General features: G+C 51.2%; 1 protein-coding gene across 1 annotated transcript in view; it reads left to right on the top strand.

Annotated features, from left to right (window-relative positions):
- Positions 1-501: 501 nt before the first annotated feature.
- The window catches only part of CCDC3 (coiled-coil domain containing 3), a 55,906-nt gene continuing 43,862 nt past the window's right edge, over positions 502-12,545 (top strand). Inside the window, exons 1-2 of the mRNA XM_006208908.4 lie at positions 502-1,155; positions 3,950-4,124. Of these exons, the coding sequence (XP_006208970.3) occupies positions 782-1,155; positions 3,950-4,124 (549 nt within the window). The 5' untranslated portion in view covers positions 502-781. The remainder of the gene's footprint in view (positions 1,156-3,949; positions 4,125-12,545) is intronic.

Genomic DNA, 12,545 nt, shown 5'->3' with positions numbered 1-12,545 from the left:
AGACTATTGTTAAAAAAATAAACAGGGAGAGAGAATCTAGAAATTTTATTAGATGACACTGAATTTCCTAGTTAACCTCTGCAAAGGTAAAGTCACAGTGCTATGTATTTGATTCTAACTGAACTTAGCAGAAAATGCAAAAACGTATATAGAATAATCATGGTCATTGACAGGGATCGTTTTAAGGATGCCATGTCTGGAACAGGCTTTATGCCTGAAAAGGTCTGGCTCAGTCCCGCAGCCGGGCGCTTGAAGCGGGCTGGGGAGCCGCCGCTGGCACTGACTTTCCGGGGATCCCAGCTCCCCCGGACACCGCGCCGGCCCGGGGCGATGCCCCCAGCGCCGCGCGTCTCCCGAGCCTCGCGCGCCCCCGCCGCCGCCCCTCCCGCACCTGCCGCCGCCGCTGCCGCTGCCGCTGCTGCTCCTGCCGCTGCCGCTGCTCCTGCCGCTGCCGCCGCTCCCGCCGGCCCCCTCCGGCCGCCGCCGCCGCCCCTCCCGCCCACGCACCGCCACTCGCGGAAGGAGCAGCCGGCGGCACGCCCGCCCCGCGCTCCTTTTAAAGCGTCGCGGGCGCGGCCGGCGGGGTGAGCTTCGCGGTGGAGAGAGCGGCGCGCCGAGCTGTGGGAGCCGCACGAGGAGCCGAGCGCCCAGGGCTGCGCTACCCGGGCCGGCGGGGCGGCGCCGTGGGCCGGGCGCTCCGGGCTCGCCGCCGCCGCCGCTGCCGCCGGCCGCGCTCCGGGACTCCCCGCCATGCGCCCCGGCTAGTGCGCCCGCCGCCGGCATGCTGCGCCCGCTGCTGCTCGCCGCCCTCTGCCTGGCCGGCCGGCCGGGGCCCGCGCGCGGCTGCCAGCTGCCCTCCGAGTGGAGACCGCTGAGCGAGGGCTGCCGCGCGGAGCTGGCCGAGACCATCGTGTACGCCAAGGTGCTGGCCCTGCACCAGGAGGTGCCCGGCCTCTACAACTACCTGCCCTGGCAGTACGAGGCCAGCGACGCGGGGCTCTTCTACTCGGCCGAGATCGAGATGCTGTGCGACCAGGCGTGGGGCAGCATGCTCGAGGTGCCGGCGGGCTCCAGGCTCAACCTCACCGGCTTGGGCTACTTCTCCTGTCACTCCCACACCGTGGTCCAGGATTACTCCTATTTCTTCTTCCTCAGGTGAGCCAGCCGCCTCGCGACCACACCACCCCCTTGCGTGTCCAGCCAAGGTCACCTTTATCCCGGGCCGGATCAGGGACTCGCAGGGAATCCTGCCCATGGGGTTGGGCCGTCTACTTTACTCTTTTCGTGTTTTTAACTTTAAAATCTGTTCGTTTCCTTTAAATTTTCCTTTCTTTTTTTTTAAATGAAGGGAAGTAATTTTAGGTTTCTTTGTTTATATTTTTAAACAGAGGTACTGGGAATTGAACCCAGGACCTTATGCATGCTAGCATGCGCTCTACCACTGAGCTATACCTTCTCTTCTCTCCTCTTACTCTTTATTCCTTCCTACTCCTCCAGACGTCTCTGCAAAGAGCCTAGGTACCTGTGGCTAAACTTGGGGAAACAGGGATGATTCTTGTGTTTGGTGGACAGAAGAGGGTTTCAAGCAAAAGCTCAAGGTGGTTTCTAGCAACAAGTAGCCTGGCTATTCCAAACAGCAAAGGTTTAAGGGTGGGGGAAGGAGGGGAAGGCCCTGGTCATGGTGCTTTAAAGGTAAATTAGGCAGGAGGCCTTCTCTTTTTGGAGGCTCCTGGAATCTTGTGCAGTTCTGTGAAAGCTGGTCGAGATGAAATGCTTGTGGATAAGAATTCAGGGGTTGGGTTCGAATGAAGTTTGAACTAAAGAACAGCAGGTGGAACCCTGTATTGTAAGTTGGATTTCTCTGGGAGTGGTTTGGGTTGGGTGGTGGTCCAAACAAAACCAACACACTTTGAAATCAGGCTGCTCTTGGAATCCTGGCTCTGCTCTTCCCTGTGATTTCCCCCAAGTTACTGAGCTTTTTGGGAAGCTCAAATAGCCTCACCTTCATAATGTGAGAAACCAGGTTGGTTGTGATGAAAACCCAGTAACTCCTGCGATACACCTGGTGCAGGTCAGACGCAGACTGAATAGTCCTTCTCCTTTGCCCACCTGCTTAAAAGCCAAGATCGGAATGGTGTGGAATGCAGCCCAGCTGTCCTCTTGTTTCACTCACATTAGCTCGTATCAGCTGCCAGCGGACCTCAATGCCAGGCTGTTCCAAATAGCAAAGGTTGATGGAGGAGGGGCCTGGGGTGGGGTGGTAAGACCCTGAGTCACAGCGCTGTGAAGAATGTAAGAGGTGAATTAGGGAGGAGGCCCGCTCTGATTAGAGACACCTGGGATCTCGTGCGGTTCCATGGAATTTGGTCTGTGGTCAAGATGAAATGCGTGTGGATAAGAATTTAGGCAATGGGTTCCACTGAAATTTAAAAAACGGCAGATGAAACCCTAAATGCGTTGGTTGTTTCCAGTTGAAGGAGAGAGAACGACTGAGAGAAACCTTGACTTGGAATCTAGCGCGTCTATCAAGATAGTGAGTGAGTGGATCCAGAGTTGTAATGGGCAATAGCTCTGGTTTTCCGAGTCCACGGAGCAGCATTAAGGATATTTGGAATGACCATGACCTTGGTCTGCAGACTCACTTTTAGCTCTTGAGATCACGTGACTGAGAAAGAAAACAGTAAGTTCCACAGAAGGGCGTTCGTAAGCTCACAGCAACACATGTTTTCCATAGTGAAGCCAGACTAAGTTTAGAATACATGGCATGCTTTGTGTTGGCTTGGGTGGTTTAGCTAGATTAAGTTGATTTTTTTTTTTAATTGCTGGAGAAGTGCAGTTTCTAAATAAAGTCGGCAAGGAGTGAGACAGTACCTTCTTGATACAGAGAAACTTAGATTTTTCATGTCTTTAGGGAAAACTTTGGGAACCCAGGTAAAACTATTAAACAAAAAGATCTGATTTTCCAAAGAAAAAGAAGAGCCAGAGTACTTAAGAAAACATTATTTTCTTTTCTGATTTTATCATGAGCTACAGTTCTGTCCACTGGCTCTGGTGGTCAGCCAACTCTTTTCATCTTTTGCTCTGACGTATTTACAAAATGTTAGGGCAGAAATGCAGAGTCAAATGGTAATCTGACAGGTTTGTTTCATGGGGCTGTGTTGCCCTGACATATATTGACAACTGCATACAAATCATTTCTCTTTTCTGACACCCACTGAGAAGAGAACAGATACCGGTCTGTGTCAACAGGAGAAGGGGGGCCATGGAGACTCACTGGTGAGCCCCACGTGCCCCCTTTGGCCTTTGGGCTGGAGTGTAAACTAACTCCTGTCTCTCGTTTTTCTTTTCTTTATCTTACCAACGGGCTCTCTATGCCAGGCTCTGTAAAACTGTTAACTTTTACACTGCACTCACTCTGCCAGAACTTCACTTTTTTCTGTGTGATGCTTACCCACCTACAAAGTGAGGTGCTAGTGTCATCCTCTTTTTATAGACTGTAGTACTAAAACTTAGAGAATTGAAGAAATCCCTTTCGTTTCGGACAGAAGAGATGTAGCAATGGCAGGACTTGGACCCAGGTCATTAAAACTGGCCTGCCTTTCACCAAGGAACAGGGAGCAGTCCCTCTGTGAGAAGGAAGACCACTTGAGAAATTGGCAAATAGAGAAACACACATGCACACCCTCCCCCACCTCTCACCCCCAGCTCCCATTTTGAAAACGTTTAAGGATGAACTCAAGCAGGATGAGGCAGAGAAACCATTAGAAATAGTAACTCCTCTGCTGAAAGCAGTGGGAGGGGGAAGCAGTGTTGTTTAAAAATAGTAACTCCTCTGCAGAGGTAGTATTGTGTAATTGGCAACATTGTCACAGTCTTCTCTGACTTGACTCCAGATGGTCCAACCCTTCCCTGTCCAGTTTACAGCTGTTTTTTTTCTCTTTTCCATTAGGATGGATGAAAATTATAACCTCTTGCCTCATGGAGTCAATTTCCAAGATGCCATCTTTCCTGACACTCAAGAAAACAGAAGGATGTTTTCCAGCCTTTTCCAGTTTTCCAACTGTTCCCAAGGGCAGCAGCTGGTGACTTTCTCCAGTGACTGGGAGATCCAAGAAGACAATAGGGTAAGAGCTGGCTGTGCCCTGTGCCCCAGCAAAATAGTAGAATAACTATGTCTTGTATGAATTTTGTGACTTAGGAAGTCAAGCGTCGTCTTCCAAAAGCCCAGACCAAAGAGTCACATCCTCGCCTCACTGCTCCCTCCCAGCGGTGAACAAACACTGCTTGTAAACTTTGGGTTCCTGAGGCTTTACTGTTTGGCATGGGCCTCCTCACAAAGTGAGGGGACAAGATGAAGGCTGGCATATTGTGCCTCAGTTTCCTCTTCCATAAAATGGAAATAATACTAGCACCTATGCTGCAGGGCTGATGCAGTGTGATTTAAAGGTGTAGGAAATGTACATGTGTAAAGCCTTCAGCATAGTGCTGTGCAGAGTAAGCGCTCAATGCCCGTGAGCCACTGTGCCTCCTACCGTTATCATCACTGTTACTATCATTATTGCCGGTGTAGGGCTCTAAGGAATTTACTAAGAGGAAAGGAAGAGTCCTCCAGGAAATGAAATAATTGTTAAATCGAACACCTCTGTGGTTCTTATGTGTAATTGTTAAGACGCAGAGGTACAGGATGATTAAGGTAATTGTGGAACATAAGGGTAGGGATAATTTTGGGCATGAAAATTTAAAACGGGTCTTCCAGCCTGGGGAAGATGCCAGAGCTGCGGGAGCGTTTTGAGGACTGTCACTTTCCCAAAGCAGTGGCATGGCCACAACTGAGCTGGGGTGATGATGGCACCAGGTCAGGGGAGGCGGTGGCCCAGTCTGCCCTGTGAGATGTCTTCAGGGCTGCACGACAGAGTGCTAGAGAGAGTCCTGTTGTAGGGGTGTGGCTGTCCCCTGGGACAGGGACTTCGTTTATGGGTTCATGAACCAACTTGCACGTTGCGTGGCTGCTGCCTTTCATGGGAGGTGTCAGTCTCTTGCCCAGTGGGTTGGCATCGGGTAGCGGCCTCATGATTCCGAGCATCCTGATGTGCCCAGGGCTCCCTGGCACCTGGAGACCCTCTTCACGTTCTTTGCACAGAAGCCGTTCTCATTGTAGGCAGGTGCGTCCACCTGAGAACTGTTGAATCTTACTTCCTTGACATCACCAAGGGTTCCTTCCATAGGCCCACCCTACTGACAGAGATCTAGGCTCTACTCACTCCTCCTCCATGGTTTGCTAGAATTTTTTGAGCGCTTGTCCTGTAGTTTACTCCCAACATGGTTCCAAGCACCTGTGGTTTTTTCCCACCCTTTTAGTCTGTACCAGCACCCACTCCACACTGAACTGGACCTACTGGGTGTGAGGCTGAACATCCCCAGCCTGAGTCAGACCCCAGCAGATTCCAGAGGACATCTTTTTAGTCTCAGGTCCTTTGATTCTCCATTTGGTGAGAGTTTTAGTTACACTTGGTAACAATAGATTTATATCAGGGGATCAGATGTTGTTCCAAAAATACCTCATAGCTCAGCCCCCAAACTCTTTAGCTGCGTAACTGATTAGTGCTATGGTCACATAATGAAGCTATTAGCGTTTCCCTGGAATTAGATTTTCCATCATTAGAAGAAAATAGAACAATGGGGCCGTGGAGAATTGTTCCAATGCGAGCGCAGTCCTATTTCTGGTGATCAGATGTTGATCTTGGGGAGAATTCCTTTTCCCTTTCATCACCCTGGTCCCTTAGATAACAGGGGGTGAGCACGCTGCATTGCTCTTAGAGTCGGAAGCTTTGGGAGGAAGAAAATGAATTCTTCCAGATGGCTGAGCTGCCGCAGAGCTGAATTTAGGTGTTGGAGCTAATGGACCTCGCAGTTATCCATGCCTCAGCTCCTTGGGTCTCTATCTCCTGCCCACTCAGGTAGGTACCACACCAGAGCTCTGTGAAATTCGCTAGTCAGCTTGAGAATTTAGGATAAGACTAAAACTAAGTTGGCTTTCTGATGAATTTCAGCTTTTACATTTAATGATGCTTTTGAAGACATTTTTACAACCTCTAGAGTAATGGAAGTAGTTGTGAACTAAAGATCTCGGAGTTGGATGAAAATCTATTGACAATTACTTACTCCTTTCTTCAAGAAAACAAAAAAAAGCTAAATTCTCAGCTTTTTCTGTGTGAAGGTTGAGCACCCGATTTTCTCTCCTGCCTGGGGTAAATGCATCATGCTGCGTCGGAAGCAGTCTGTGTTCCTGGGTGGTGGGTCCTCAGTCAGGAGGGACCAGAGGAGCTGTCTGTGTCACCTTTTTATTCTGCTTGGAGTAGCGGTAAACTCCTGGTAGTTGGAACGCATGTTCAAGATCGTTAGGATGGCCTTGGATGTTGCACGTTGCACGGCTTTCTTATCTTACCTACGTGTTTAGATGATGAGACGTCCTGGAGGAACATGTGATGAGTTGTCCTTCCCACTCTTGCTGCTCTTGTTCTTCTAAGCCACCAGTCAGCGTCCACCGTGGCTCTAGGCAATGGTTGTGAAGGGCGCATTTCATTCTTTTCACTGATAGCATTGCGTGAGTCTGGGACTCTAGAGTTCATCCAGAGGCTAAGAAATGGACTCGAGGGAAAATCTTATGTAGGGAAACTTTTAGTGATGCACACCCAGGGCGACCTGCAACTCCGTCCTCAGCGGCCAGACCCTCCTGTCTTCCTTTGCCATCCTCAAACGTCCCACCCCCACCTCCATAAGTAGAAACAATCTTGCTTTCAAAAGTTGCCAGGAAGTCAACAGCATTACAGAGCGTTGAGCATCTCTTGGGTTCTGCATCATGGTGTTAATGGGACCTCGGGGGATGTCTTTGGCAAGTTAGAGCATCCATCCCGTTTACTGGCAGGGATCTCTCCACACCAGCCAGGAACATTTCCCTTCTTTTCTTCCTTGCTGGGTGAATGTAACAATCAAAACAGAAGTTGGCTGTTTTCTTCTCTCTGCAAGGACTGTCCTCCAGGACCGAGACCCAGGCTGACCCACGCTTACATCAGTCTGTGCTGGAATGTCAGGGGATTGAAATAAAATCTGTGAAAGGCCTGGTGCCATTGTTCTCTTTCCCCTTTTTGGAGTCGGGAAGGATGGTGGGGAAGCTGTCATCCTCTCAGCTGCATCAGAAGGGATGTAAACTTTTCTTCGGAAGATGGAGATTGGCCCTGTCACTTTCCAGAGGAGTGACCTTGGTTAAGGCCCTTAATTTCTTACAACTTCAGTATGAAATGGGGCTGAAAACATATAAACTGTCACAGGTTGTTGTAAGGACCTAATTAGAGCATATATTTGAAAGCATTTTGCATTTACAAGGGTTTATGACTGTAAATTGATAATTAGAAAATTTGGCTTTAAAACATAACAAATATGTCACTTTTAAAAAGCATCCTCCTTCCCGGCGAAAAGGCGGAGTGGTGGTGATGGAATGTGTTGGAGGTGGGAACAGATGATGGAAAAGCTATCTTGATGTTGTAATTCATTCAAAGGAATTGATTGGGTTCCGGCAAGGGAGCACTTTTTTTTTTTTTTTAAGATTCATTTTACTTTTATTTTCTTAACACTTTTTTGAGTTAATAGTCGTTTTACAGTGTTGTGTCAAATTCCAGTGTAGAGAACAATTTTTCAGTTATACATGAACATACATATATTCCTTGTCACAAGTAAGGCGAGGACTGTAAAAGTAACCACTGAACTTTGGTGGCAAAGAAGAGGACAGTTCCATCGAGTGAGAGAGTAGAATCTAGGCTGCAGGGGTGCGAGCAGAGGGTGGGACGAGAGGATATGGAGATGGCAGGGGGCTGGCAACCCTATCGGGGCGTTTGGTTGTGGAGGGTTGAATACAGATACGTCTGCAGGTCAAGGGGGCAGAACGGTTGAGGGAGGGGTTTTTCATTTTATTTAAAGATGGCAGCAGTCCTGTTCAAACCATCTTGGTCCCTGTTTTCCTACTTGTTAGACGCTGTCTTCCCAAGTAGACTGAACTGTTCAGGGGCAGGGCGATGTATTTTACTCACTGTTGTGTATTTGGTGCATTTTTATGGTGTCTTAACCCATCTGTTGAATGAATTCTGTCTCATCCAGAGAGCTCTGAGGCCTTAGTAAGCAGAGGCCTCCTCTCAGAGAAGTCTGCACGGTGACTTGGACACGATCAGTTAGTCATGGACTTGACTTTTGGCCTCGCTGGCCATTTGACCTTTGGGAAAATCCCTTCACTGTGGGGGGCCTTGGACACTTCATTCGTCATGGGACGTCCAGGATAGGCATTAACAGTACCTTGATGAGGGTTTCAGGAGATGATGTGTATAAACAGCAGCTGCTGCAAGTCTCTGATGCACAGTAGGTATACAAAAAGTGATAAATGTCAACTGTTAAATGGGGGGAACACATTATTGGGGATCTCTGGAGGAGATCCAGGTCTGGTTGTCCCTGTCATCCCTGGATGGGACTCAAGGATCTGGCTGTGCCATGTGCTAAAAAAGACCCGGAGAAGAATCCGAGATGCTGAAAGGGCAAAGCCGCACAGGATCCCCCACCCAGTTAGTTAGGCAGTGATGCAGGTGGATGGAAACCCACCGTGGGCCCAGCTGCTCAGAAGAGGGGGGCACCTCTGCTGGTGGGTCAGCGCCAAGGGCACCCTGGGACCCGCAAGAGCTCGTGTATTTCTCGTCCCTGTGCTCTCACAGAGGCGCTGGACCACAGGATGCCGTGCTCCTGTTGTGCCACTTGGAATGCCATTTCCCGGACAGGCTGCACTTTTCTACTTGGCTGCTTAACTCATGTCTTGGAGGCATTTTTCAAACACCTGGCATCGAAGTGAATGGCAGTGCCAGCTGTGGGATCAGTTTCCTCATCTAATAAAATAGGATAATAATAGACCCTACTTCCCAGGGCTGTTCGAAGTTAGTGTTCATGTACTTAATTCACTTATAGTAAAGGTCCAGTGAGTCCCGGCTCTGTTCTTACTGTGGTTATTCTTCCATCTTCTTCTCCCCTGCCTCTGTCGTCTCCTTCCATCCCCTGCCTTTGATCTGCGTTCCAAGAAGTGTCCGGGAAGAGCAGGGGATGGTCGGGATGGACTGTCCTGAGAAGCTGTTTTCATCCAGCCCCCTCCTCCCACCCGCTTCCATTCTGATGCCCTGAGTCAGCCCAGTTCTCTTCCCATGTCCCTGGCAGAAATCAGGTCTTGCTCTGCATAAAGCTGGTTCCTACCATTGTGGGAGCTGGCGAGAGTGTGTCCTCATCCGACCTTGAAGGACGGCCCTCTGGGCAAAGAGGAAGTGAGCAGGATGAGGGGCTTCTCTGGGCTGTGGGGAGAATGCTCCTAAAACCCCCTCCTGGGTCCTTTTTTGGGATTCAGGATGGAGATCCTATCACTGGGAAAAACCAGGCCTCTTCTTGACACTCTCACCTCCCTTGCTTCCTTTCTCCTAGAAAAATGAGGGTGTCCTGCTGGCCTGGAAGTACAGCCCAGCTTGGGTCTTCCTGACTGTGAGCTCTGCTCTCGGCTCCACTGTGGCTCATAATCAGAGATCCCTCAGGCTTCAGCCCGGTGCCCTCTGCTTCCCAGTACCCCGTGTTCCCGCCAGACCGTCAGGCCCTTTCTGCCCCACCCCTCCCTTCCCTTCTGCTTCCAGCAGGATATTCTGAGGCCACTTTTAGGTGCATAAAATGCCCACATGCATGATTTCCAAATTCTGCATAATGGAATGGCGGTTACTTAAATACGTCAAGCTATCAACCGGCAACTCCATCCCCTCTGCTGATAAAGATAACACCTCTAAAAACACACTTGGAGGGGAAACCGGGAGGAGAGGCATGTGGCCGGTCCCTGCCAGCGGGATGGTCATTTTGGGGGCAGCAGGGACCTCTGGTCTGCACGGAACCACCCTGTTCCTGTGCTCTGTTGGTGACGCCTCGCGAGGAACACTCTGGCCGGCTTGGCCAAGTGCCTCATAAATGGAAACTCCAGACAGGAAGTTTGAAAACCTGGCCATGATTTTGGCCCGGGATGAGGTTTTTCTCAGCGTCCCTAGTAGGTCTTTCCTGTCTAACCTGTTTCATTGCTTAGGTCATCTCCGGTTTGGGTTGCTTTGTCCGTTGTCCCTTTTTCCCTACAATTTAAAGAGGCGACTGATGGTGTCCTTAACCGTCTTAGAGCTTTCTGGAATGCTGCCTAGTTTGGGGGGTGCTTTCACTTCTTGTTTAATATTCACAGCCACAGATGTCATGATAGAGGAGAATGTGGAGGTAAGTGACCCACATTCAAGTCACAGAGGCTGTAGAGGTTGTCAGCACGTGAGACAGTAATTCAGGTCCCCAAATGTCTGGTCTAGTGCCTTTTTTCTTTTTTTTGAAACTACATCATGCTCCTGGGGGGAAAGCTGGCGTTATATGCAAGAGGCCTTGGGGATGTGGGATGGGGTCCAGATTTACCTGGAAGTGCTCGGCGCGGTGGGAATTGGGTACCGTGTGCAGTGAGCGAGAGGGAGCTTACCCTCTTCACTGACTCGGAGGCAGCAGCGGCCCCCTGGAGGTGCTGGGAACCCACCAGATAATCCCGGCCTCTGACCTCCCGGGGGAGATTTCCTATTGGAGGAGCCTGGTTGCCTCCTCCGACCTTTCCCAGAGCAGACCAGTCTGGTCCAGGTGGGCAGGAGCCAGTGGCATACCCCGGGAATGCTCCGTCAGGACGTGAGGATGAGGCCAGGCTGTGTGTGGCTTGCTTCCCTGCCTTCTTCCGTTGCCCAGGCCTCCTGCCTTGGTTGGACTCTCTGCAGGCCTGCCTCTCCCTGTCAGCATGGTCACTTGCCCCAGGGGATGGGCAGCTGTAGTGGGCCCAGTACCAGGACTCCTGGCTGGCGGTGGGGCTTGCCTGGGCTAGGAGATGCTGTGCCTTGCATCCCTGAGGGCAGGTCTCATCTGGGCTGTCTTCCTGGTGATCCATCTGACTGTTAGCAAGAGACTCAGGTTTTGAGGAAATGAAGCCAGCCCTGGGCTTTGCTCTCTGTCTCCGCCCATCCCTGGCAGACTCCTGGCACCCAGTGAGGGCTCAGGAAGTGGCAGCCCCTGTCATTGTGCTCATCACCATCTTTACTCCTCGCAACAGCTCCAAAAGCCGGGTGGGGAAGCCTCGTCTCACAGTGCGGGTGAGCAGGCGAGGAGGAGAAGGCTGCCTGGTCACACATTCAGTGGTTTGCACTGGTGGGATTCGAACCCAGGCCTGCCCACCTCCAAAGCTGAACTTCTTTCTACATCACCCTACTTCCCTTGGCTGTGCTGTTCCCAAACCAAGCTAGTATCTGGAATTCCTCATTTTTAAAGGCACCTGGAATGGACCCAGAGTCTCCAGGTGGCTATGGGACAGGCTCCTCCCCCAGCCCTGGTGGACAGGGACTTGGCAAGAACTAGGAAGGTACCAGGGCTCCAGCTTAGTATGGCTCATGACATAGGGTTGGCAGGCCGGTCCAGCAGGGAGCTCAGGATGCCAGGCTGGAAACAAGGCAGAAACCAGCTGAACCTGTGGCCCAGGCTGGGGGACACCTGTCTGTCCAGGTTTAGAATTGGGGGTAAAGGGCCAATGAAGTCCAAGTACGCCATGCATCCTTTGAGTTGAACCTGCTGGACTGCGAGTGTGAGGACAAAAACAGAAGGACGAAGACAAAACAAAGCCATAAGTGAAGCTGGGGGAGTGGTTGCACGGGAGGCCCTGGAGAGAAGCAGCGAGCATGGTCCGGGCTGTGGATGGCATGAGGTGATGGTCTGACGGGGGACGGCTGCTGTCGGCAGGCAGTGGGGGTGGGAGGTGGAGGCAAGAGGATGTTCCTGGCCTGGGAGGTGGTGATTGCAGCCGTGAAGCAGAGCGAGTCCATCTTGGAGGGGACGGGAGACAACTGAGGTTGAGAACCAAGTCTTGGGGGCTTGGCTGCAGGTAGGGGTGGACAGAGGGATAAGACTGAGCAGACAGACAGACAGCCATGGGGAACGTGGGTGGGAGAGCGGGCAGCCACAGGGTGGCGGGACCCTCTCTGAGAGACGGCCAGGAGGAGGAGGGCAAGGGTGCCCAGAGCTGAAGGTCATGGTGCTGGAAGAACACTGGCTTTGGGAAGAAAGAGCTCCTTTAGGACCACAGGGGGCACCTGCCTGCTTGTCCACATCTCCATGGTCGACATTGGGAAGTTGTGCTCCGAGGTCCTCAAAGAGTTAACTGAAGTTCGCTGTGCAGGATCAGTTAAGGCAAGAAACGCCCTGGTTCACGTTAGAAAGAGTAACAGCCTCTTGTGCTTTCTGCTCCAGCCTTGGTTCCACGGGCCACCGCGGCTCCCTTCTGCTCGCTTCAGCGAGTCCCAGTTTTTCTCCACAGTTTAGATATAATCTATGAGGCCCCGGGGCCAGGAGGGAGCGAGGGAGGCATCTGAGGACAGTGGATGGCCTGGGGTCTGATTCCACATCATGACAGTCAAGGACTTTTCCTCCCT

This window comes from Vicugna pacos, chromosome 35 (assembly GCF_048564905.1).
Source record: "Vicugna pacos chromosome 35, VicPac4, whole genome shotgun sequence".
Taxonomy (NCBI): Eukaryota; Metazoa; Chordata; class Mammalia; order Artiodactyla; family Camelidae; genus Vicugna; species Vicugna pacos.
This window is presented reverse-complemented; position numbering and strand designations above follow the sequence as displayed.